We start from the raw sequence: 27,963 nt of genomic DNA, 5'->3' as shown, positions 1-27,963 counted from the left end.
AGAAATTTCTTCCTATTAAATTTTGAGGAATCAAAACTACAGTCTTTGGTTCCCGCGAGAAACTCAATTTCCGAACCAATAAACTGTATTCCTTGCCCTGGCAATTGTTTGAAGGCCATGGTCGTGTGTCCTATCCCAAAATGGCTGAGACCACATATTTTACCATCACAATGACTGTCTACTTTGACCAATGGAACATTACTCGGCTATATCATGGTCTCAATAAAACTGCTGCTGCAAATATTAACTGTGCCTTTTAACTTTAACTGCTCCGGAGAGGTTTCCTCCTCCATAACTTAGAGCTCCTCAAAAACAACGTTACCTTCCTCCCAGTTTACACCAAGCTCTGATCACTATCACCAAGGTTTGCTGGCCTATACTACTTCACAGTCCACAAATGCCTTTAAATTTTCATCCTTGTTTTCACTTATCTCCAGGGCTTCCCAATCCCCATCTCTTTAACTTTCCCCTGCCCTAAACCACTCCAAGATCTCTGTGCTCCTCTCCCCTCCCCCAGTAAATCTGTTTTTTTTTTCAACAATATCACTACTGGCAGCTGTCCTTCATCTGTATGTGTTGCAGGCTCAGGAACTCTCTCTATAAATCTTGCCACTGCTCATCACCGCCTCCAGAATGCTGCTCAAAACTGACCGCTTTACCAAGCTTTGGTCGTCTGTCTTACTGTCGACTTTGTCAGAGTTTGTTGACATAGCCCTATGAGACACATTTCAACATCCAAGATGCTATTTAAACCTACGATGTAGTTCCAACACTTACTGTACCTTCCAGAACAGTACAATAAGTTATAAGTGGCGCCTTTATAATTGACAACGGTTTACCCAAGCTAATGTGTACAATGAAGGTGGTGATGAATGTTTTCTATTAGCATCACAATCAAATTAGCAGCCAACTTGTTTTTGAAGAAATAAATTCATGGTGTAAAGACTGAATAATGTTTAACCATATATCAATGCTTTACTCTTTGATACTTACTCCAAGAACTTGCGTAGCTCTATGCTTAGCTCTGCAGGAATATAATCTGACAGCAAACCATGAGCGTAACGTAAGTAATCCTCTGAAGAAAACAAAATCAGATCAATATTCAGACAAAATATTCAAAAAAGGTGATGTAACAACACACAGAGCAGCAATGGGAGCAAATTACAAGCAGGTAATTAATTCATCAATCCGGTCTTTGGTGGTTAGCATTAGGTCAGTGGATTATTTTGATTCTTGATTAGCATATTCAGTAGTTGTTAGGGGTTCTATTTTTAAAAGAGATTTGTGATTTTGAGTTGTTGTCAGCACAAGTAACACAGTCTAGAGGCCTAAATAATAACGAAGAAAACCAGGTTTGGAATAACCAGTAGCTGACATGGCAGGAAAACTGAATCCAATCTCATGCATATCCTGTTCAAAGGAGGAACTCCAGAACTGGTGTCCTGAAAAACTAGACATACATGAAATGTTGCCAGCTGCTGGAACAGGACCTAGCACTGCTGAGCAAGAGAGGTGTCTGACATCATTACTGTGGACTTGGGAAGGTGAGAGTTAGGTGGGAAGTGTATATCAGAAGATGGTTATGTAGCAGCTATGGAGAATTCAGGAGGAGATAGCGTTTGATTCCCAGGCAGACGAGAGGAGATCATCTTCCTGAAATCACCATCATCTCAGGTGCTGGGCTGCAGCCAATTGCATTCATTCCACATGATATGAAAAAATGGTGCGTGCACTGGAGACTGCTAGGGTTCTAGACATCAACAACATCCTGGCTTGACCAAACATGGAAAAAGGAGGGGAGTTTGAGAAGTCAAGTGCAAACTGTTGACATTGACATCCATGACGTGGAGGAGCCAGTGTCCGACTGGGGTGAACAAAGTTAAAAATAACACAACACAGGGTTATAGTCCAACAGGTTTATTTGGAAGTACCACCTTTCAGAGCACTGCTCCTCCATCCTGACAAAGGAGCGGCGCTCCAAAAGACATTGACATCAAAACAGCATTTGACTGAATATGGCATCAAGAATTCTGACCAATATCAAAGTCAACACAAACCATTGGAAAAACTCTAACATGAAGGATAACAGTTGTGTTAACTGGACATTAATAATCTAAGTTTCAGAATAACACTGCAGTAGCTCCTAGGGGCAGTTTCCAAGGTCCAACTACTTTCAGCTGTTCCCTCCATCATAAAATTAAAAAAGTGATCATATTGCTGATGATTATGGTGTTCGGTTTCATTCATAATTCTTCAGATAATAAAGCAGTCTGTCTGCATAACACCTGAGCAACATTCAGGTTTCAGATAATAAAAGGCAAGCAACATCTGTGCCAAAAATGACCTTTTCCAGCTGAGGGAGCTCTCCCTGCTTCCTCTTTACACTTAGTGCCATTATTGTCACGGAATCCCTCACCATCAATATCCTGGGTTACTAATGACCAGACATTTAACTAGATCAGAGATTTAGACACTGATTACAAGATCAGCTCAGAGGCTGGTAATTCTGTGATGAGTCATAACTCTTACTTCCCAAAGCCTGTCCATCATCTACGAGAGAGAAACAAGATGGAACACTCTATTTTAAGCACAGCTCCAACACTAGCATCTTAAACATTCAACCCATCCACCATCATTGCATCATATGATCACAGACTATCAAGAACCAGGAGCACACGTGTGCAAGCCATTCAGTGGACAAAGCCCGTTCTGCCATTTGAGAAAATGATGGCAGATCTGATTAGAGCTTTGAATTCACTTTGCTACTTGTTCCTAGAAACAACAAACGTCCTTCCTAATCAAAAGTGTGAACATATTTCCAAGACCGAGTTAGAAAGTAAACCACTGCTCTCTGTTTTCGAGATATCCAAAGCAACAATCCTGAGAAAGAACTCTGTCATCACCTTAAAAGGTATTCCCTGGTTCAGCAATTCCCCACAAGAGGAAACATTCTCCCATCATCTGGATCAAGCCCCCATCAAGTATGTTATGTATTTCAATAAGATGACCACATATTTTTCTAAGTTTCAACAAGTGAAGCCACTGTCCTGCTCAATCTTCCCTCATTATCTCTTCACCCCAGGAATCAGGGGAGTAAACTAACTGCCTTAAATGATACTAACTGCCCCTCCACACCTCCCACCCCCACCCCAAGTAAAAGGGATTAATTCTGTACACAGTACTCCAAATGCTTTCTCAACAATTGCCAATTTATAACTGGTTACGGTTTGTGGATAAAAGGCGAAATGCCATTTCTCTTTTTAATTTCATGCTGTGTCTATGTGCTAACCTATTGTGGGGTATTTAAGAGACTCCCAGATTGCTTTATACTGAAGCACTCTGCAAACTCTGTCCATTTAAAAATAATATTCTACTCCTCTATTCTTCCTGGTAAACATCACATTATCCCACTCCATCTGCCAGCTTCTTTCCCACTCATTGAACCAGTTGTGGGCCTCATCACAACTCGCTTTCCTAATTTTCTTTGTACTGCAAGCAAATTTGTCCACAAAACAGTGCATCTGAATTGTGTACAATCTACATACTTACTTGCCATGACATCTTCCAAATCCATGATCTCCACCATCCAGATGGACAAGGACAGTGGATGCACAGAACAGAGTCATCTGCAGGTTTCCCCTCAAAGTCACTTGTGATCTTGATCCACATCAATGTTTATACATTGCCTCTGGGTCAAAACCCTGCACCTCCCTCTTCAACAACACTCACCACACAGACTGTAGCAGCTCAAGGTGACTTGACACCACCTTAGCAAGAGCAATTAGGATGGCAATGAACATTGGCCTAGTTTCCTCGCAGCTGCACAGTCATTTGCCAGTTTGAAAGTTGCGTTGCTTTACGTTACCACTTGTATAGCTACGCAAAAATATTTAAAGTAGGCAATGCACTTAAACAAACTGCCCACTCACTCAAAAAACGTACACTGTTTACATGCATTCCTTGAGCGAATAAGAAAAATTGGAAGTGCCTGAAATGAAACAAGAAGTCAGAGTAGGATATAGCATCACAATGATGGTAAGGGAAAAAAAAGGGGAGCTCGAAAGATACCCGTGAGAAAATGTTGAAAACCTTTAACATTATTCACATGCTTTTGACTCTATTTTTAAACTGGTTTCTAAAGATACGACATCATTCCTTTTGGCCTCTCAATCAAGCTACTAACTTTGCATTCCTGTCATCTGTGCCACAGTCACTGGATAACTTGAGAGCCATCCAATGATTTAAAACAAATCTGCATTAATGCCTACTTTCAAGCTCAAATGAAGGTTTAAAACTATTCAGTTTCCATACATCAATAGAACTAGTCCTTCTATTATCTTCTACCAACACAACTCAGCTTTCAGTCTTAGTGTAACTGGCAACAAATGCAGTACTTGTCTTTGCAAAAAATCAAGAAGGATGGTTCAAACTGGACAATTAGGAAGTAAATAAACACAGTTGAATTTATATGGCTTCCCATAGCACATTTAAAGGCTTTATTTGGGCTTGAATGTAAGCATTTGACATTGAAATAAACAAGCATGGGGAACTCTTGTGGCACTTAAGTGGATGCACATCTTCAAAGAGGGTATAAGAGCAGAACTATCAGAACATATTTGTCATCCTGTAGGAATTCTATGATTGTTGTTCACCCCATAGCCCTTCCCCAAAAGATCTTATCCTTCTGCTCATCTCTACTTTCCACCAAAACCTTTCACTGACCCCTCCCCAATGCCTAAGATTCCTGTGTTGTCTACGTGAATGCCCACTCTTCTACCCACCCCACCACCCCAATCACTCCCTTTCTCCCTTCACAGTGCACTTCTCTGCCACATGTCAGTTGCCTTGTTGGAGCTCATAGTCATTGGTTGGATTCTCATCTGCTGGCTTGGATTGGTCATCCTGATTAACTGAGCTGACCAAGAAGACAGCTCGCTCCTTTCTATACCCAGTGATTTCTGTGTTCCATACCATTTTTAGCAACTAACCAACAACCAGAATAGCAGAGCACAACAATAAAAAAAAGCTAAAATTCCATGGTATACATCATGATCACGAGTATTCAACTCACACAACCAACAACAGGATTGATTCTTCATTCATCAAAACTATAAATTGATTAATGCACTGTTTCATCCATTATTTCAACCAAGAAAATAAATTAGTATATTAATCAATATATACGTACTAACCTTCAGTCACTTCTGTAACTGGTTTATTTCTGATCAGCATACTGGACTGCACACCTCCACCAACAGAAATACTGGTGTTCTTCAGTGCTTTGACAGTCTGCTCAGCCTGTTTGGAACAAGAAACACAACCAAAGCATCGTAAGGTTCCACGAACAGTGTGGACTAACTTAAAGGCCAAGCGAATGTAAATGTTTAAACTCGGTATAATCACTACTGCAAATAAAACAAAGAAAAGCACAAATAACAACAAAGTAATGCAGATGATAAACATCTGAAATAAAAGCAAAGATTCTGGGACTGAGAAAAATATTCTTCTGCATATACCCTACTGTGAGAATAAAAGATATTTAAAAGCTAACCTTGTCAGACTGAATCCTACACCATAAAAATAATATTTCAAAATCATTTCTCCACTGAATACAATCAGGTCACTATTCCCAATACAACCTATAGGATACAGTCAATACTTTTCCAGACAAACTTAACCAACTGCACCAGGGGAATCACAGAACACACAGGAAATTAATATTAAAGCAAACCTTTCAAACAAGCAAGATACTAAAGTTGGTGCCTTTTAGGGTGTGCAATGGCCTGGAATTTCTATAAGGAAGGAGGCGTGCTGTTTCTGGTTCTGGCCATGCAGAGTAAGTGGTAACAATAATCTTGGAAAAAAAATGCAGAGATCAAGTTTGAAATGACAAATGGTAAGCAAGAAGCAATCAGTGTTAACTTTTCAATTCAATTACTTTTCTACAGTTCCAAACAGTCGGGACTGGACTCAAAATATTAATAGATTTTCTCTTTCCTCAAATTCTGCCAGACCAGCTGAGTTTCTCCAGCATTCTCTGTGTTTGTCTCAGTGCCCATTTACAGGAAGACTGGGACAACGTCCATATTTGGCTGATTTGTGGCAAGTAACATTTATGTTGCAAAAGTGGTAGACACTGACCATTTCCAACAGGAGAGAGTCTACCCATTGTTCATTGACATTCAACAGCATTATCGTCATTTTATCCCCCACTATCAACAGCCTGGGGGTAACCACTAACCAGAATCAGAACTAGACCAGGCATACGAATACCATGGCCAGCAAATGTTACCTCCAGCCTCACCAAAGCCTGTCTAACTCTCCAAGGTGCATGTTGGAAGGATTATGACATGCTGCCCATTTGTCTAAATGGTTGCAAATTGGACAACACTGTAGAATTTCAACATTATCCAGGACAACACAGTCTGCTTCATTGACACCTCAACTACAATCTTCAACGTTGAATCCTTTCACCTCCACAATGTCAGCAATGTATACTGTCTATATAATGCACTACAGCAACTCTCAAAGGCGCCTTTGATAGCAACTTCCAAAGCGTCATGACCTCCACAGCCAAAAGGCAACAAAAGCAGCAGCCACAGGGGAGTTGCACTACCTGCGCCTTCTCCTCCAAACCACTCACCATCCTGATTACTGATGTCCCTTCTCTATCACTGGATCAAAATGCTGAAAATCCCTAACTTACAGCATAGTGGGTGTATTTACTCCTCAAAGCTAAGAGTTGTTCACGAAGGCAGCTCACCACCAGTATTTCGGGACAATTAGGGATGGACAATGAATGCAGGCTTAGCCAGCAACATCTCCCACCCATGAACAAATTAAAAATCAAAACTGATAGTTGTAGCCTTGAGCCTGTCAAAAGTAATGCATGTGACCATTTTTATAGAAATGTAACTTACATAATGAAAAAGTTACCTTTTTCTTTAGCCACCCAAGTGTTTTCTCTTGATTATATTTATAAAACTTCCGATTACCAATTTCTGAAGGTTGAAGAAAGAAAGGCTATAAATGAATTGGTAATTGGGTACCATGCCATTAGAACACGTTTGCAAATATGACAACAAAATAAATGCTGGAAATAAAGCTATTTCCAGTGACAAAAATCAACATGCCCATGACAAAGCTTGCTCCATTTTGTCCAGGATACAACATGAACAAGTTGAGTGCCTGCCCGTGTTCAGCACCCACGTGGTGTTTGTAACTGCCTGAAGTAATTATTTGCCAACAGATAGATCCCTCCCCTGTGAGTACCGAATCTCAATTGTCACCGCACACAAGGCCATTAAGCCCATCATATCTGCACTGGCTTTCTAAGTGAGTAATTCAGTTTGTACTATTCCCCTCCCTTGCCCTGAGAACATTCCTCCTTTTTGGATAACAGTTTAATTTTGTTTTGGCTGCTTCAGTTGAAGTTGTCAGACCTTACCTCTCACTTTGTGAAAGAGGTATTCCTCATGCCACTTTTGCTTGGATTTGCCAATTACCATGCCCTCTTGTTCGCAATGCTTTTGTGAGCAAGAAAAGTTTCTCCTTATTTATTCTGTCCAAATTCCTCAAGATTTTGAATGCCTCTATTAAATCTCCCCTCATCCTTCTTTTCTCCAAGGAAAATAGCCCTAGCATCTCTCATCTATCTTCAGATATTGAAGTTCATCATTTAGGGAACCATTCTCTCAAACTTCTGTGCTCTTTCCAGTACCTTTGCATCCATCCTACAGTGCAATATCCAGAGCTAGGAATAATACTCCAGTTGGGGTTGAATGAGTATCTTATACAAGGCCAGATAACTTGGTTGCTGTTGTATTCTGTGCCCATATTAATATAGTCTAGGATACTCTGCTTTGTTAACCATGCTCTCAACATTTTCTGTCACTTTGACTCCTGTTTTACATCACATTGAGTTACTGCACTCAATGGTCAATTTCTCCACAGAAACAAGTCCCAAGAACAAAGACATGACATCCAACAGACCACCTGAATTAATGATTTTTGTGGAGGATAGGTATTGGACAGAACACGATGTTGGGGAGGGGAGAGAAGAATCGCTCCCTGCAGTCTTCAAAGTATTGCCATTGGATATTTTACATCAACCTGAAAGTGCAGAAAGGACCTCTACTCAACATTTCACCTGAAAAGGAAACATCCCTGACAGTGTAGCACTCCGTCAATAGTGCACTGAAATGTCAGCTCAAATCTTTGATGTGGGAGTGGTGCCCATAATTTTTGTGTCAAGATGACAGAGTGTATCCTTAGTGTCCTTACTTCATACATAGTTTCCAGATACAGCATCACATATAAACCACGCGTTGCCAATTGCATGATGCGCTGGACTTGAAACACAAACTGTACCAAGGCATGCTCACAGGAGGTCACAGCATTCCGATCGCACCGAAGGCATCAGAAATTTAAAATTCTCACAAAGAGAACTTTCAACTTTTGATCACTGACGCCCAGTTTAAATCCAGTTTGCTGCAGTTCAATCCATGAGGTAAACCTTTTACTGAGCCAAGTGAAGCTGGTTTTGGAATGAGGGATAAGATGGCACCACTGCCGATTAAGAATCACCTCTGTGGGTGGTGAAGGTAACAAAGAGAACAGCTTAGTGATTCATAAGCAGTTCCTGAGCTCTAACATGGTACCTTTTTCATCAGTGATGTGGTGGAGTGATTGCAAAGTCCTTGTACAATTCAGTACGTTGCTGCACCTGGGAAAATCTTCATCCTTTATTACCTGATCCACTGGCTGAAACTTTCCTTGCTGGGAAAGAAAGAGTTTTAACAAAAAACTATAAGTGACAAAATAATTAAACAAGTCAACAAATTCCCCAAGAAATTAACAGCTGCTAACTTTGAATTTCCATCAATTGGGAGATGACATGCATACTCTGACTAAATCTCAGCATCTGGATTTCATTTTCACCAATATTTCAGCTTCACATAGCTTCCAGAAGATGTTGGAATAACTTAGTGCAATGGTCTCCAAACCATCTCCTTTTTTTCAGCTGAATATCTGTATACCATGCTACTTTTGGGGAAGTTGCAGATATGAATTATAGATTGATTTCCCATAGATTTGGATGAATCTCAAATCTTGCTGTTCTTGCCTATGGTTTATCCAACATTTAAATACAGAACAGAGTGTACCATTTAGTCCCCTGTGCCTTTAATAGCTTTATCCTTGAGTATTATCCTGAATATGGAAGGTTGTGAAGATTACAGGCAATTTTATTGAGTTTAAAATTAAAAGGAATCAAATAAACAGATGGAGATTGAATCCACTTTGAAATAGGCTGTTCAGGGGTGACATAAGGAAACATGTTCATACGAAAAGACAGTGAAAACAATGCCCCAAAAAACTGCCAAGACTGGGTCAATTAAAAACTTTGAGTGAATTTGATCATTTGTTTTGTTATGTAATGATGTTAAGGAATATGAAACAAGGTTGGGTAAATATAGTCAAAATAAAAATCAGTTATAATTGAAACAAATGACAGATCAGGTTTGAGGGCCTGAATGTTGGGCCCCGTATCTAAGGAAGGACATGCTGGCCCCGGAAGTAGTCTTGAAGAGTTTTTTAAGAAGAATCCCAGGAAAGAAGGGCTTGCCATATGAAGAACAGTTGACGTCTCTGGGTCTGTACTGAACAGAGTTCAGAAAGATGATGGAGGTCTGATTGAAACTTACACAATATTGGGAAGCCTAGATAGAGTGGATGTGGAGAAGATGTTTCCACTGGAAGGATGGACAAGGAGTTGAGGCACAGCCTGAAAGAGAATGGACTGCCCTTTAGAACTGAGGTAAGGGGGAATTTCTTCAGCCAGAGGGTGGTGACGCTGTGGAACCCAGGTCATTCAGCGTATTTAACAGTGGGATAGCAATATTATTGATTAGTAGGGGGATCAAGGGAGAAGGCAAGAAAATGGGGTTGAGAAACATATCAGTCAGAATCAAATGGCAGAGCACACACGATGTTGCTCCTATATATAGAGTCTTGTGGAATGGCTGACTCCTCTTCCTATATTGACCCTAGTGTTTGAATCCTTTCATGATCTCACACACTCCTATCACTGTAACCTCCTTCTATCGACAACTCTCAGGGAACTTGGATACCTCCAATTCCTGCCTTGAGCCTTCCCCAGTCCCTCTGCCTCATCATTGGTGAGCACGCCTTCAGCTGTCTAGCCTCTGCAACATCCCTCTCTTTAAGATGGTCCTGAAAATCTGTCAATTTGATCAAGCTTTTGATCACCTGTCTTAATGGTTGCAAGATGGTTTTTATGTTTGACAGATGGATTTCAGTCACTGAGGAAATCAAGAGATGTGGGGCGAGGGCAAGTAGGAAAATGTAATTAAAGCTAAAGATGAACCACGATCATATTAAATGGTGGAGTGAGTTCAACACGCTTTACAACCCCCCCCACCCCCCCTCCCCACCCCCTTAAGTTCTTAAGCTTTTGCAATTCCGTACTAGACTTTGGCTAGATTATGCTCCCATCAAATGCCTGTAACATATTACTGTCTTAAAATTCAAGTTGCATTCTTAATGCTCCATCCTGACAATGGAAGCATCAACATCTCTCACTTTGCTTCAATGGAAATACACTATGAGTCAGTCAAGACCAAATCAACTTGCCCATTCTGATACTGTTGTCTCTGAGATTGTTTCCATGTTTCCACTGTGATGATTCAGGTGTTGAACCCCACCAATCCTGGGCTGGCCTTTGTGAGCTCTAACAACCTGTCCTCTACAGATCCGCACAGTATGTAGCTCAGATCCGCTGGTGTTATCATTAGAATTGCTAATTTCTCATTCCCTGGGTCTCAGTTACCATCGTTGATGCAGCAAGTTACCTGCCATCCAGGTTTTTTTTGGTCAAAACAGGTTATCTCTACATCTGAGATGGCCTTTATGTGGCAGGGTTGCCTTTTTATTATTGTCTGTGGTACACATTTGCCAATAGAAGACACACCATCAATGCATATGCTAAGCTGGACAGCACAAAAGGGAGGACTGCAGATGCTGGAAATCAGAATCTACATTAGAGTGGTGCTGGAAAAGCAGAGCCAGTCAGCCAGCATCCAAAGAGCAGGAAAGTCAACGGTTCAGGCAAAAAGCCCTTCATCAGTACTGAAGGCCTTCATTCCTGATGAAGGGCTTTTGCCTGAAATGTCAATTTTCCTGCTCCTCGGATGCTGCCTGACCTACTGTGCTTTTCCAGCACCACTCTAATCTCAGCTGGACTGGAGTCAGCACAAGTATAAGGAATGAATATCATATTAAGCTTCGGTTAATTCAGTATTTCAAGTTCCAAGTGTGTGTAAACTGAGCATTGACTACAGGAAAACATTTCACTCACCTTCTCATTGGCCTGTATCAGGTATGGAAGTATCAAAAATAATGGATCCAGGGGAGTAACAAACAGAAGCCTTCCATCTTAATAAAAGAGAGGGGGGGATTAGGAATTAAGGCAAGTTCTCATACAGTTACTCCCAGCTACAGCTAAATATAACTTAAACAAAAATGCCAGACCTTTTTGAAAAAGTACAAACACTCCAAGTTATGCTGAGAGTATGGGTGGAGGCTGGGAGCTGCTCCTTTGCATGCCCCGTTGAAAACCTCATCATGCCTGCAAAAGTAACTGGCACACAATGCACTGCCCCATAAAAGGAAAAGTGGTGCTCCCATTCCTCAGGCAGCAGCATGTGCTGGGGAAGTGCATTAACATCAAAAGTGATGCCTCATGGGTGAGGTAATAAACAGAGGCACTGCCCTTCCTGTCAGATGGCACAGGGAAGATCTCTTGGTGCCCTCAGTTATCCCTCTATTAGAGCCACTGAAAGCAAATTATTGCTGTTTGCAGAATTTTTAAATCCATTCTTTGGATTTTGGCGCCACTGGCAAAGCTCATATTCATTGTCCATACTCAGTTGCCCTGACATCAAACTATTTCAGAGGTCAGTGAAGTATCAAACATTTTAATAAGACACGGGAATCACAGAGTCATACAGCATGGAAACAGACCCTATGGTCCAACTCACCCAAGCCAACCATGTTTCCCAAAGTAAACCAGTCCCACTTGCCTGGGTTTAGCCCATATCCCTCTAAACCTTTCCTATTCATGTAGCTGACTAAATGTCTTTTAAATGTTCGTTTCACATACGAACCGCCTTCTGTGAATAAAAGTTGCCCCTCAGGTTCTTTTTAAATCTTTCACCTCTCAACTTGAGAATATGATACCTAGTTTCGAATTCCCCTACACCAGGGAAAATACCTTTGCTATTCACCTTATCTGCATCCCTTGTGATTTTATAAACCTCTATATGGTGACTCCTCAATCTCCTACGCTCCAGTGAAAAACGACCCAGCCTATCTAGCCTCATGTTACAACTCAAACCCTCCATTCCCAGCAACATCCTGGTAAATCTTATTTGAACCCTCTCCAATTTAATGATATCAATCCTACAGCAGGGTGACCAGAATTGTACACAGTCTTACAAAAGTAGCTCCACCAACGAAGTGTACAACATCAACATAACATCCCTACTCCTGCACTCAACAATCTGAGCAATGAAGGCAAGTGTGCAATTCACCTCCTTATCATCCTGTCTACCAGTGACACAAATTTCAAAGAACGATGAACCTGAACCACTAGGTCTCTCTGTTTGTCAACACTACCCAGGGCCCGACCATTAACTGTGCAAGTCCTGCCCCTGTTTGTTTTATCAACATGCATTACTCTACATTTATTCAAATTACTCAAGAAGGAAATCAGGAGGGTGGTAAGGGGGCATGAAAGCTTTGGCTGAGATTGTTGGAGTGAATCCAAAGAGGTTCGTGAAGGAAAAATAATAACTCGAGAGAGAATAGAGCCCCTCAAGAATCAAAGTGGCCATGTATGTGTAGAACCACAGGAGATAGGCGAGGTCCTCAATGAAACACTCCTCTGTGTTTATCATGGAGGAAGACATGAAGACTTGGGAACTTGGGGAAGTTAGTGGTGATATCTTGGGGACAGTCCATATCACAGTAGAGGTGGTATTGGATGTATTAGAATGTATGAAGATGGATAAATTTCCTGGTCCTGACTGGATATATCCAAGAACACTGCAAGAAGCTAGAGAAAAAATTGCGAGGGCCCTGGCTGATATTTTTGCATCATTGTTAGCCACAGGCGAGGTCCTGGAAGACTGGAGGGTAGCGAATGCTGCGTCATTATTCAAGAAGGGCTGCGATGAAAAGCCTGGGAACTGCAGACCAGTAAGCTTAACAACTGTGGTGGGTAAGGCACTTGAGAAGATGCTGAGGGATAAGATATACATGCATTTGGAAAGACAGGGTTTGATAAGGAGTAGTTAGCGTGGCTTTGTGAGTGGGAGATCATGCATCGCAAATTTGTCAAGAGTTCTTTGTCAACCTTTCTGGTCACTTCATCACAGTCTATATGGATTTCAGTCAGGCCTTTGATAAGATTCCACATGATAGGCTGCTCTGTAAGGTTAGGTCACATGGAACCCAGATTGAGCTGGCAAATTGGATACAAAATTGGCTTGATGGTAGGAAGCAGAGGGTAATAGTGGAAGGATGCTTGTCAGACTAGAGGCCTGTGACTAGCGGAGTGCCTCAGGTGTTGGTGCTGGGCTCACTGTTGTTTGTTATGCATGTCAATGCTTTGGATGAGATTGTACAAGGCATAGTTAGTAAGTTTGTTAGTAAGGATGTTATTAAATTGGAAAGGGTGCAGAAGAAATTTACAAGGATGTTGCTTGGATTCAATGGTCTGAGTTATACGGACAGGTTAGACAAGCTAGGAGTTTTTCTTTTGAGCCTAGGAGACTGACGGAGATCTTACGGAAGTGTATATGATCATGAGAGGCATGGATAGGGTGAACACACTCAATATTTTTCCCAGGATTAGGAATTGAGGACTACAGTGCATAAGTTTAAGGTCAGAGGGGAAATAATAAAAGGTGAATCTAAGGGGGCAGCATTATTTTTTTTTACACAGAAGGTGGTGCATATATGGAATGAGTTGCCAGTGGAAGTGGTTCAAGCAAGTACATTAATGGCATTTAAAAGTATTGTAGATAAATACATGGATAAGAAAGGTTTAGAAGAATATAGGCTAAGGCCAGGGAAATGGGGCTAGTGCGGATTTAAATTTGGTCGGCTTCGACCAGTTTGGGCCAAAGGCCTGTCTTTGTGCAGTAGGTCGCCATGACTCTAAACTCCATCTGTCACTCCTCAGTCCATTCATCCAAAATGATCAGGATTCCTTTGTAATCCTAGATAACCTTCTTCACTGCCTACTATAGCACCAATTTTGGTGTCATTCGCAAACTTACTAACCATGACTCTTAAATTCTCATCCAAAAAGTGTTTATATGAATAACAAACAGCAGTAGACACAGCAATGATCCCTGCACTGGTCACAGGCCTCCAATGGGAGGAGCAGGTTTGCTTCAGGAGGGGCATTACTGTAAGCCCTTGCTTTAAGTTGTTCCTCTTTAACACTGCAGCTATGAGGTCAGGATAAGACTCAGCACTGGAAGTTCCATTTTGATGCCATTTCGCACTGGGTCAATGCAGTTGCACATGACCCAATCAGTGCCATTTTGGAGCCACCTCCGCCATTGCCTATCTCAGTGCTTATTCTGCTCACTACAAACTACCCTAAATCTCCTGCATGTAGTTATTCTTGTTCAGTTTCTCTGTCACTTGGCACTCTTATCTTAAGCCCTCTTTCACAGGAATTGTTTAGGGCAAGGTAGTAGAACAAACAACAATAGAAGACAGGAACAGGCCCTTCGGCCCTCCAAGCCTGTGCTGTCACATTTTGCCCTTCCATACTAAAACAGTCTTCACTTACAGGATCCGTATCCCTCTATTTCCTTCCTATTCATATATTCATCCAGGGGCATCTTGAATACCGCTATTGTGTCTGCTTCCACCACTTCCTTTGGCAGTGCTTTCCAGGTTCTCACCACCCTTTGTGTGAAAAACTTGCCTCACACATCTCTTTTAAACTTTCCCCCGCTGCCGCACCTTGAACATGTGTCCCTTAGTACTTGACCCCTCCACCCTGGGAAAAAGAGACAGACCTTGGAGTGCAGGTTCATAGCTCCTTGAAAATGGAGTCACAGGTAGATAGGATAGTGAAGGCGGCGTTTGGTATGCTTTCCTTTGTCAGTCAGAATATTGAGTACAGGATTTAAAATCTGATTGAAGATTTGTAGCTCGGGTATCCGTTGTTGTGGTTCTGCTCGCCGAGCTGGAAGTTTTTGCTGCAAACGTTTCGTTCCCTGGCTAGGGAACATCATCAGTGCTGTTGGAGCCTCGTGTGAAGCGCTGCTTTGATGTTTCTTCCGGTATTTGTATTGGTTTAAGAATTAAGAACAAACCAATACAAATACCGGAAGAAACATCAAAGCAGCGCTTCACACGAGGCTCCAACAGCACTGATGATGTTCCCTAGCCAGGGAACGAAACGTTTGCAGCAAAAACTTCCAGCTCGGCGAGCAGAACCACAACAATTGAGTACAGGAGTTGGAAGGTCATGTTGCAGCTGTACAGGACAATGTTTAGGCCACTTTTGGAATACTGCGTGCAATTCTGGTCTCCTTCCTATGAGAAAGATGCTGTGAAACTTGAAATAGGGTTCAGAAAAGATTTACAAGGACGTTGCCATGGTTGGAGGATTTGAGCTGCAGGGAGAGGTTGAATAGGCTAGGGTTGATTTCCCTGGAGCGTCGGAGGCTGAGGGGTGACCCTATAGAGAGTTATAAAATCATGAGGGGCATGGATAGGATAAATTGACAAAGGCTTTTCCCTGGGGTTGGGGGGGGGGGGGGGGGGGGGGGGGAGGAGTCCAGAACTAGAGGGCATAGGCTTAGGGTGAGAGGGGAAACATATAAAGAGACTGAAGGCGCAACTTTTTCATGCAGAAGGTGATGCGTGTATGGAATGAGTTGCCAGAGGAAGTGGTGGAGGCTGGTACAATTACAACATTTAAAAGGCATCAGGATGGGTATATGAATTGGAAGGGTTTGGAGGGATATTGGCCAGGTGCTGGCAGGTGGGACTAGATTGGGTTGGGGTATCTGTTGCACATGGACGAGTTGGACCGAAAGGTCCGTTTCCATGCTGTACATCTCAATGATTCTATATGGCTAGTGAGAGGCAGCAGTACAGCGAAGCAGCATGCCGGAAAGAATGAGCAAGTGGAAAACAGAGTCAGCGTATTTTTTAAATAAGAGCAAAATTCTTCAAATACAAGTTTGAAATCAAAACAAAGTACTGGAAAAACTCAGGTGGGCTAGCAGCATTAGTGGCAAGAGCAATAGAGTTAACGGAGTTTAATAAGAAGGGTCTTCTTCAGAACTGAAAAACATATCACAAGAAGAAAAATTCAATCAGTGTGAATAATTATAATAATTCATCTCACAAATACAGGTAGACAATTCTTTACTCGAAGTCCCGAAATCTGAAAATATTTTCCTGAAGTATTTTTTCCTCATTAACAAGGTTGTTTGGTGTGCAAACAGTTAATCCAATTCCACATCCACTTGACCCACATCACTCTGATGCGACGTGGGGGCATGACCCCAGTACTGGCAGGTGTCAAGTCTGTCTCAGGGGCCCGTAGTACTCATTGGTGTGTCCGCTGTTCGGTTCTTTTTTTTAATTTCACCGTTAAACTGTCACTTATTCTGAAATCTGAAAAATTCCAAATTCCGAAAACAAGCTGGCCCCGAGGGTTTTGGATAAAGGAGTGCGTACCCGTACTTCATGCCACTGTTTATTAAGTGTGACAAATTAGTGAATGATATCAAAGACACTCAAATAACCAGAGTACTCACCATGCTGAACCGACTGACCAATAAACCATGAACGATACTCTTCATCAAAAGCTTTCACTTCATACACTTGACTGGCACCACTATTAAAAAGGTACAAAGCAGCAGAGCCTGGAGAAGAGGGGGAATAATTAACATTATGTAAGTCCATTCTACAATTATAAACAACAGTGTGAGAGATTAGAAATACCAAGCAATTTTAATGTACAGGTAATTCAACCCACATACAGTTTTAAGATAACTCTGCCTAAGTTCCAATGCCAATTGAGAATTTTTTTCAGACAGAGAATTGTTATGCTTTAAAATGCACTGCCTGAAAGGGCAGGGGAAGATAATTCAAATGGAACTTCCAAAAGGGAATTTGATTTCCACAGGCAACAGGATAATTTGCAGGGTTAGGGGGATAAGGGTGATGCAGGATTGTAATAGACCCATAAAAATCAGTCAGGCCATTCATGAGATAAATCAGTAAATACATTTAACACAAAGATCGGTAGCTGCATTGAACTCTCTTATAACCACAAACGTGAACTCAATAATAATTTTAAACCCAAAGTCAATAGATACTTTACTAGTGAAATTTATTGAGAAATACAGAGCCAGAGAAACTGGGTTAACATTTCAGGCTGATGAGTTTTCATCAGATTTGCAGCATTTGCAGTGTTTTGCTTCTATACTGGACAGTTATCTGTTTGATTCACTATCCAAATAACCAACCTGTACCTGTTATTTGGTACAAATTATGGGGCCATTTGGCTGTTTGGTTGATTTGTGATGCAGAATGGGTGCTATTCCCACTCCAGTTAAGGTTAGCATGAAGGACTCTCAATCTCTCTCCCTCTCCCTCTCATCAATAAGACCTGCCTCATCAACCTGGTCATGGTGGTGGTTGTGGCACTGGCGGTCGGTCCCTGCCTTTGGGCAGAAAACTTTGGAAGGTAAAGGTCCCACAAATATGATTTGTTGATAGAAGTATTTAAAGGAAGCTGGGTAAATGTGTGGGAGAAAGAAATCAAAAGACATGCTGATAGGCTTTGATGAAGAGGGATGGGAGGGCTGTGTGGCGAATTAAGGACCAGTTCAGCTGAACGGCTTGCGTTGTGCTGTAAATTCTATGCAATATATGATGGCCTAATAGGGACAGGAGTAGGCCAACCACTCACCACGCAGATCATCGCTGATCTATAACTCACCCCATTTACTCAACTTGGCTCCTTTTTCCTCATTACCCGTAACCAACAAAAGATGTAACAATCTCAGACTGAAAGCTACAATTGCCATCCACAGCCTTTTGGGAAAAAGAACTGTTTAAAGTGTAGTTACAAATAAATTGTCAGTAACTGACAGTACTACAGTACACTGGCTCCAACATGCCCAGCACCGGATTACACTGCATGTACCAGGTGGTTGGGTTTCCTTATTCATCAGAGATAACTTAGCATCCATCTAGCTCAATCATATCCAACAAACCATTACCAGCACCTCTGACATATACCATAGGTGACACCTGATCACGTAAATAACACACTTGCCTGTTTTGGGATTCCTTAGCCGGGTGAAAACAGGTCCACAGACAGCCTTGTCTGGTACATCAATGACAGACTCTGAAACAGGAAGGTTGGGGTAGAAAAGAAATGAATAGAAATCAGTCCAGTAAACAGAACAAATGTCAAAAGCATTCTATATACACCATCTTCACACTTTGGCTTCACCTCTGAAAAATGACCAGTCCTCTACAGCTAAATTGGTCAGCATGTTCAACCTGTTTCGCTGCGCAGAGAAAACCATGATATAACCTTGCCCAGGATTGGATTTCTATTATCACAGAGTTGATGCAACGCACTTTGGACTGCATCTTAATATAAAACAATCCTGTCACTCAGGAAATGACCCGGTGCACAAAAGCTCCTCTGAGGTATGTCATAGGTGCCTTGCAATGGTATGAGTGTCCCAACTTACAGCTTAAATTCACAATAATTGCATTTGCATAGCATCCTTAACACAGCAAACAAATGTCACAGAAACCACTAGACCACCTAAGAAAGAAGCACTGCCATTAGTCTTGATTCCAAGTCTTGGGCAATAAAAACAATGCAAAGGAGATTCCCCAGGATGGCACCAGTGATGAGGGACCAGTTCTGTGCAGATTGTGGAGAAGCTGAAAATTGTTTTCCATACATTAGCGAACATTGAAAGGAGATCAAATAAAGACATTCAAAATTACCAAGTGGGTTTGACAGAAGAAATTCTGAAGGACCAGAGAGAAGATGAGAGGAACTTGTTTTTACACCGCAAGTTACTAAGCCCAGAACGTACTGCTGAAAAAGTGGTGGCAAGAGATGCAATAGCAAATTTCAAAAGGGAGTTATATATGTAGACAGGGAGAAAATAACTTCATGACCAAAGGAAATGATCTGGGAAATGAAACTGATACTGATGGGATAGCTTTACTTAAAAAAAACACAAGCATAGCCATTATAGGTCAGATAGTTATAGAATCATACAGTACAGAAGAGGTCCTTCAGCTCATCAAGTCTGTATGGCCTACTACCTACACTGGCCCACTCTCTCACACTAGGCCCATTGATTCAAATGTTATGATAAGTTAAGTGCTCATCCAAGTACTTTTTTAAAACATTGTGAGGTTTCCCACCTCAATTTCCCTCTTGGGTAGGACATTCAAGATTCATACCAGCCTCTGGGTGAAATTTCTTCTCCTGAAATACCCTCTAAATCTCCTGCCATTCCTTTTATAATCATGGCTCCTTGTTGCTGACCCTTCAACTAAGAGGAACAGCTGCTTTCTATTCACCTGCTCCTTGTAATCTTATCCACATCTATCAGGTTCACCTCCAACCTTCCCTGCTCCAAGAAAAACAACCTGAGCTTATCCAGCCTCTCTTCATCGCTGAAAGGCTCCACTCTGGTAACATCCTGTTGAAGCTCCTCTGCACCCACTGCATACAATCAAATCCTTCCTAAAGTGCAGGGACCAAAAACACACAGTTCTCCAACTGTAGCCTAACCAGGGTTCTGTACAGTTCTGACATGACCTTCCTGCTCTTATAATCTATGCCATGCCTGATAAAGGCAAGTGTCCTGTATGCCTTCCTAACTACACTACCAACCAGTCCTAACACTTGCAGACATTTGTGGACAAACACTCCAAGATCCCTCTGAGCTTCCTAATGTCTTGCTCCCTCTTCCACCTCACACCCATCAGGTTTAAGCTCCATCTGCTACTATCTGCCTAATCTATTTATACCTTCCTATAATCTAACACCTTCCACCTCACCATCACCCATCCAGCTAATCCTGTATCATCCATAAATTTACCATATACCACCACCCTCCACATTCTCACCTACATCACTGATGAATGTCACAATCACGGACCTACAGTGACCCCTGCTGCATACCACTGCACATAGGGCTCCAGTCACACATACAGCCTTCTAACACCACCCACTGTCTCCAAGCCAATTTTGGATCCTGTGCTCTCCTGTGATGTTTGGCTCGGTGATTCCCTAGCAATAGGAAGCTACGGTTTGAATACCACAGTATCCAAGAGCATTCCAACAAAGAGAAATGCTCATGTCTTCCCTCAATTTCGGCACTTGCATGAACAGAGTAAAACGCCAGCAGACAGCTGGTCTCATGCTGATGCATATTTCATCAAGTGTGGTTCATCAATAGTGCATATTTCACGTACTAAAGGTGAACCACCAGAATTCAAACAAATGAAAAGGTGGTAAGGGAAGATACTGTAAGGTGAGATGTTAATTTAAAACCTCTGGTCGTATAAAGTTATCGTTAACGAGGCTGAATAGCAGAAGTGAGATTTACAATTAGAAAGAACATCACAAGTCACAAGGTCATGTTGAGAAGCACAGTCTCCCAGTCTCTGTCTGGGATCAGGCCCCAGTGACTGTGTTCATGTGACAGTCTCAATGTGTCAGCAGGCAATCTGCCACAAAGGTCACCGCAATCAAGATCAACTCCACCTTCAACAAATCCCCACACAGAGATTCAAAAATGGAAAAAACGTGGACAAGGATCTAGGGACAGTCACCTCACATTGGCATCCAAACCTCAACTGACCAACCAAAGATGACAGGTCAAACCTGTGACTGTGCTGGCATGCACAGCTCAACTTCACTCAGGACAAATAGAGTGAACCATGTGAAGATCTCCCAAGTGTGGCACATTATGGGATTCCTCATAGGAGACAGGTTTTTGTGTGTTCTTACAGTCAGCAGAGACCCATTATTAAACAATCTCACCAGAATGTCTCCAACTGATGCACAGGAGTCATCTGTTCCATAGGTCAGTTTGTGGGCTAACCCAGAATAGAGACATCCATTCTGGCAAAATATCAGTACCAGCTTTTGACTGGTTGTACAGCACTCCCTCTGCATGTGAATTTATGAAATTAAAACAGTGGTAGTTGCTTCCTGTAGAGCAAGACAGGAGCAACAAGATCAAAATACGATCAGCATGATCAGAAAACAATGAGACAGGCCTGCTGAAGACGTATTGAGTGGATTTATAGAATTATACAGCACAGAAACAGACCCTTCACTCTTAACAATCCATGCCAACCATAATCCCAAACTAAACTCATCCTACCTGCCTGCACCTGGCCTATATCCCTCCAAAACCCCTCTCATTCATGAACTTACCTACATGTCTTTTAAACATTCGATATGGATACAGTTACATCGCTTCTTCTGGAAGTTCATTCTATACATGAACGACTGTGCAAAAATGTTATCCCTCATGTCTTTTTAAATCTTTCTCCTCTCACCTTAAAAGTATGACCCTCTAATTTTGAAATCCTTCACACAAGGGTAAAGACACCTGCCATTCGTCTTATCTATAACCACTTATGATTTCATAAACCTCCATTAAGGTCAGCTCTTAACCACCTATGGCCCCATTGAAAAAAGCACCAGCCTATCCAGCCTCTCCTTATAACTCAAAGCCCCCATTCCCCACAATACTCTAGTAAAACATTTTTGAACATTCTTCAGCTTAACATTCTTCTTATAACTGGAGACCAGAACTCAACACAGTACTCCAGAAGAGGCCCAACCAACATCCTGTACAACCTCAATGTAATGTCCCAGCTCCTTTATTCAAGGTCTGAGCAATGAAGGAAAGCATGCTAAATGCCTTCTTAACCACCCTATCTATATGCAAACTTCAAAAAATTATGTACCTGAACCCCCTATGTCTCTCTGCTCTACAGCACTACCCAGAGTCGAGAGCATGATCAGGCAGCATCCGAGGAGCAGCAGAATTGACATTTCGGGCAAAAGCCCTTCATCAGAAATGAGGCTTGTAGGCCGGGAGTGGAGAGATAAATGGGAGGGTGGTGGGGTTGGGTGGGGAAGGTTACTGAGAATGCGATACATAGATGGGAAAGACATGAACAGGTCAAGAGGGTGGTGCTGAGTTGGAAGCTTAGGATTGGGATAAACTGGGGGGAGGGAAAATGAGGAAAATAGCGAAATCGACATTAATCCCGTGGGGTTGCAGTATCCCAAGGTGGAAGATGAGGCGTTCTTCCTCCAGGTATCAGGTGGTTAGAGTTTGGCAACAGAGGAGGCCCAGGACCTGCATGTCCTTGGCAGAGTGGGAGGGGGAATTGAAGTGTATAGCCACAGGGCAGTGGAGCGGCTTGGTGCGGGTGTCCCAGAATCTCGGACTAAGCCTCACTCTCTGCAACTGGATCCTCAGTTTCCTGACCCACAGGCCACAATCAGTGAAGGTTGGGGACAATATTTCATCCTCACTAACAATCAACACTGGAGCCCCCCAGGGGTGTGTACTCAGCCCCCTACTGTATACCCATGACTGCGTCACCAAATACCAGACTAATGCCATTTACAAGTTCACTGATGACACCACCATAGTCAGTCAAATCTCAGATGGCGATGAAACAGACTACACACGGGAGGTGGAAGACCTGAAAAAATGGTGCACTGAGAACAACCTAGCTTGCAATGACGGCAAAACCAAGGAACTCACTATTGACTTTTGGCGGGATTTTACTCATTTTCCCCCCCCTACACATTAACAGCGCAGAGTTAGAATGAGTGGAGAGTGTCAAGTTCCTGGGAGCGGTGACCCACAACAAGCTTTCTTGGACTCTTCATGTGGATGCACTGGTTACAAAGGCCCAACAATGTCTCTTCTTCCTCAGGCAGCTGAGAAAATTTGGCATGACGGCAAATACCCTAGCCAACTTTTATAGGTGTGTCGTCAAGAGCATTCTGTCTGGATATATCACTGTCTGGTATGAGAACTGTACCATTCAAGATCGGAGACAGTTACAGAGAGTGGTTAACTCGGCCTAGACAATCACAAAGGCCAACCTCCCATCTACAGGATCCATCTACCGGGCCCGTTGTCAAGGAAAGGCCGCCAGCATTCTCAAAGATCCATCCCACCCTGGCAATATTTTTCTACAACCTCTATTATTCGGGAGAAGATACAGAAGCCTGAACACATGCACCAGCCGGTTTCGAAACAGTTTCTACCCTACTATTGTTAGAATCCTGAATGGACTCACAAACTCTGAACACTCGCCTGTACCTGTGTTTTTGTTTTTCCCACTGTTTACCTATTATTTACTTATCTATGTTATTTAACTCTGTGATCTGCCTTTATCGCTCGCAAGACAAAGCTTTTCTCTGTGCCTTGGTACACGTGACAACAAATTCAATTCATTTAATGTTCTTTGAATGATTCGCAAGTTGGTGTCCTGTCTCCCCGATGTAGAGGAGACCACATTGGGTGCAACGGATATAGTAGATGATAGTTGTGGAGGTACAGGTAAATTTCTGTCGGATTAGATTAGATTAGATCACCTACAGTGCGGAAACAGGACCTTCGGCCCAAGAAGTCCACACCGACCCTCCGAACAGCAACCCACCCAGACCCATTCCCCCTACATTTACCCCTTTACCTAACACTACAGGCAATTTAGCATGGCCAATTCATCTGACCAGCACATTTTTGGACTGTGGGAAGGAATCGGAGCATCCGGAAGAAACCCGCGCAGACAAGGGGAGAATGTGCAAACTCCACACAGACTGTTGCCTGAGGCGGGAATTGAACCCGAGTCTCTGGCACTGTGAGGCAGCAGAGCTAACCACTGAGCCACCGAAAGGATGTGGAAGGCACTGTTGGGGACTTGGACAGAGATGAGGTTGTTGGGTGGGGGTGGGGGGGGGGGATCTGTCAAGGGAGTGGCGGAGGGAATGGTCTCTCTGGAACGCTGATAGGGGTGGGGAGGGAAATATATCCGTGGTGGTGGGGTCTGTTTGTAGGTGGCGGAAGTAGCAGAGGATGATGCAATGTGTATGGAGGTTGGTGGGGTGGAAATGAGGACGGGGGGGGGGGGGGCGGCTTTCTTTGTTAGGAGGGGTGGGGTTCAAAGTTGGAGGTTCGGTAAGTGGAGGAGATGTGCTGGAGACCATCATCGACTACATGGGGGGGAAATTGTGGTCTTTGAAGAAGGAGGCCATCTGGGAATTTCTATGGTGGAATTGGTCATTCTGGGAACAGATGCAGCAGAGGTGGACAAGTTGGGAATAAGTGATGGCATTTTTACAAGAGGAGGGCGAGAGGAGATACAGTCTAGGTAGACATGCAGGTCCATGAGACTGTAATAGATATTGGTGGTTAATCGGTTGCTGGAGATGGAGAGGTCCAGGAAGCGGAGGGAGGTATTTGAAATGGTCCAGGTGAATTTAAGGTTGGGGTGAAAGGTGTTAGTGAAGTTGATGAACTGTTCAACCTCCTCGTGGGAGCACGAGGTGGCGCTGATACAGTCATCGATGTACCGGAGAAAAAGGTGGGGAGTACTGCCGGTGTAGGTATGGAAGATGGACTGTTCCACGTACCTGACGAAGAGGCAGGCAGAGCTGGGTCCGACGGCCAGCCCTTTGGTTTGGAGAAAGTGGGAGGATTGGAAGGAGAAGTTGTTAAGGGTGAGGATCAGTTCAGCATGTCGGATGAGGGTGTCAATGGAAGGGTGCTGTTTGGGACTGGCTGGGAACACTACCCAGAAACCTACTTTTGATTGTACAAATCCTGTCCTCGTTTGTTCGAACAGAATGCAACACCTCCCATTTATCCAAATTAAATTCCATCTGCCACTCTTCAGCCCATTGACCCAAGTGATCGAGAGCTCTTTGTAATCTTAGATAACTTCCTTCACTGTCAACTATAGCACCAATTTTGGTGTCATCCGCCAGCTTACAAACCATGACTCCTAAATTCTCATCCAAATCATTTATATAAATGATAAAGGTGGACATAGCACCAATCCCTGTGGAACACTGCTGGTCATCGGCCTCCACTCTGAAAAATAACCCTGTACCATCATTGTCTCCTGCCATTAAGCAAATTTTGAATCCAATTGGCAAGCTCATTCTGAATCCCATGTGATCTAACTTTACTAATCAATCTATCATGCAAACCTTGTCAAAGGCTTTACTAAAGTACAAGTAAACAATGTCAACCACTCTGCCCTCATCAATCTTCTTGGTTCGTTCCTCAAAAAATTCAACTTACTATGCAGGAATTAATCTGATTTGGAAATGAGAGCGGCTCAGATTTGACAACAGCCAGTTGCTCCTAAAAGATGGTTTTACAACTTTGTGTAAAATGTACATAAAAATAAAATTCACATATATGACTGCAGCAATATTGGCAATATGGTATTAACTTCCCAAGTAAGCTAATGTATTAAACTGCTAACAAGAAGCAACTGAAGGTGGTTGACACCTTTTCAAGAGCAGTTAAAGGATAGGCAATAAATTCCAGCCCTCCCAAGAACAGATTGAACTAAATATTCATTCCCTCTGAAAATCACATCCCTAATGTATTTAATGGCGGTTGAAACTTACATCACTTTGCATTCCAAACTGTGCATGGCTGCGTACTAGGAGAGGCTTATGGAGTTGACCAGTACAAACCTTGATCTCTCCACCCTGGAGGCTTCCTGCCTCTATTCCTGATGAAGGGCTTTTGCCCGAAATGTCGATTTTCCTGCTCCTCGGATGCTGCCTGACCTGCTGTGCTTTTCCAGCACCACTCTGACCTAAACTCTGGTTTCCAGCATCTGCAGTCCTCACTTTTGCCCATCATCTGACAAGACAGAAGTCTGCCACAGGCACATGTTTGCACAGGAACTGATGAAGGCCTTTGCTCGTCGTAAAACTTTAAATTTATGCAATACTTTACAGCACTACTGTTGTTAAACTTGATTTTGCCACTTTTGTTTAGACATTTCTGTTCTGCTGAAAACATTCACTTTCTTATATTTGTATACATTTCCCATGTTGCACTTACATCTAATTCCTATAATTCTAAAATACATTAGAATTTATGAGCAAACCTATATTTAGGAGAAACTACATTTCAATAGCTACATATCACAATGTGTAAAATCAATGTATTCAGATATATTAACACACTTTGGAGCTTTTTAGTGTACACAAGAAACTTAATACGAAATGTTAAATCTTCCTGAATTCTCAGTTCCCCGGTTTCAAAGGAATGAACCCTTTCCTCAACATCCTGCCTGAGTCACTGGCAGAGAATATTGGATCAAGGTTGGATATTCAGTTCCTTAATCACAAGAAAAAGTACTATTCGCTCCCTTAGATCCTCACACTGTTTCAGAGTCTATGATTGTATATTTTATGAAGAGCAGTCAGAATTAATGCTGTAACCTGCAGTGACTTGGCACATGAGGAGTTTTTAACTGCATACAGCAAAAAAAAGGAGGAAACCAAACCAACACACTTCCTAAAAATCTCCCAACTGAAAATACAGATAGTATTTGCATTAATACAGTACTCTTCCCCATCTCAAGCTGGTCTTTACGATTAACGAAACAACTTTGGAAATGTAGTCACTATTGTAGTGAAGAGAATTCGGTAGCCAATTCCCACACAGCAAGATCTCATACACAGCAATGAGAGAAGTACTGGAAAACCTGTTTTTAAGAGAGATTGGACAGGACACCGGGGAGAATGTGCCTGCTTCCCTTTGTTTTACAAAATAGTGGCGCTGAGGTTTTATTTATGTTCCCCCGCAGGACCTCGAAAATACTGCAGCTCTGACAGTGGAGTGCAGCACCCACTCTGAAATTTTGTGCCCAAAACTTTGTTGTGGGACTTGAACTCAGAACCAGGCTCTGAGGAAAGAGCGCCAACAACTGATTAAAACCTCCATGTTTGGCCCATGCCATTTTCTGATTACCTTGTGCTAACAGGACCCACTGGTTAGAGTGCAAGTCCTTCTTTGTGTTCCGCTTGTTGGGCATGGCAGACCTGATGTCAATGCAGTATCGATTCAGCGATACAATGTTGCAGCTCCCAAATTGTGACAATCCTTCCTCACTCTGAATGGCGCCAACCAGCCCCAGCTCAGCAGACAACAGCAGAAAGGGGGAAAAGAGAACCCAGTACATTCATTTAAAAAGAAAAACAGGAAAGTCTTGGGCAGCAGAGATGCAGGGAGACTTCACTTTACTATAACACCGAGTTGGTCATATCGAGGGGTTAAACAATCAAAGAGCCAGCAATGACGGCAATTGAATGAAACCAACCACACACCCTCTTCTGTGCATGAGATGGTACAATCCTAATTAAAGGGACCCTGCATCCAAAACACACGCCAGTGCAAAACTCAGTTTAGCATTGGGTTAGCAAGGAGCAGTCCACGAAAACAATTGATAACAAACTATGTATTAATTAATGAATGATTCTAGTTGTTAATCTATGGAATGTGAAAGTTAGTAGCTACATCGGTTTTGCACCTTTAAGCCTCGGGACTTTAAACAATCCTTCCCCACCCCTTACATTACTGAAGTCAAATCTTGATGAAAGCTCCTCCATACGTAGAGATGTGATGGGACAGATGTCATGGCGATTCGCAGAACAAAGGTTGCAGATAGGGATTTAAACCAATCAGTAGGTAGGAGGGTTCCTATGAAGGGGAGTTTTAAAACTGGGGGGAAAAAACAAACGAGAGGAGGAGGTGCTGGGGTAGTGAAAATGCAGCGATA

At 42.5% G+C, this 27,963-nt stretch overlaps 1 protein-coding gene across 2 annotated transcripts in view; it reads right to left on the bottom strand.

Annotated features, from left to right (window-relative positions):
• The window catches only part of rnaseh2b (ribonuclease H2, subunit B), a 44,231-nt gene extending 16,833 nt beyond the window's left edge, over positions 1 to 27,398 (bottom strand). For both annotated transcript variants that reach the window (XM_060832942.1, XM_060832940.1), the window contains exons 1-8: positions 27,156 to 27,398; positions 18,407 to 18,478; positions 16,878 to 16,985; positions 11,378 to 11,454; positions 8,661 to 8,778; positions 6,937 to 7,001; positions 5,193 to 5,298; positions 994 to 1,075 (exon numbers count right to left, since the gene is read on the bottom strand). In XM_060832942.1, coding sequence (XP_060688925.1) covers positions 994 to 1,075; positions 5,193 to 5,298; positions 6,937 to 7,001; positions 8,661 to 8,778; positions 11,378 to 11,454; positions 16,878 to 16,985; positions 18,407 to 18,478; positions 27,156 to 27,366 — 839 coding nt within the window. In that variant the 5' untranslated portion in view covers positions 27,367 to 27,398. The remainder of the gene's footprint in view (positions 1 to 993; positions 1,076 to 5,192; positions 5,299 to 6,936; positions 7,002 to 8,660; positions 8,779 to 11,377; positions 11,455 to 16,877; positions 16,986 to 18,406; positions 18,479 to 27,155) is intronic.
• Positions 27,399 to 27,963: the final 565 nt, after the last annotated feature.

Source organism: Hemiscyllium ocellatum, chromosome 12 (assembly GCF_020745735.1).
Source record: "Hemiscyllium ocellatum isolate sHemOce1 chromosome 12, sHemOce1.pat.X.cur, whole genome shotgun sequence".
Taxonomy (NCBI): Eukaryota; Metazoa; Chordata; class Chondrichthyes; order Orectolobiformes; family Hemiscylliidae; genus Hemiscyllium; species Hemiscyllium ocellatum.
The sequence above is the reverse complement of the archived record's forward strand: the minus strand, read 5'-3'. Positions and strand labels throughout refer to the sequence as shown.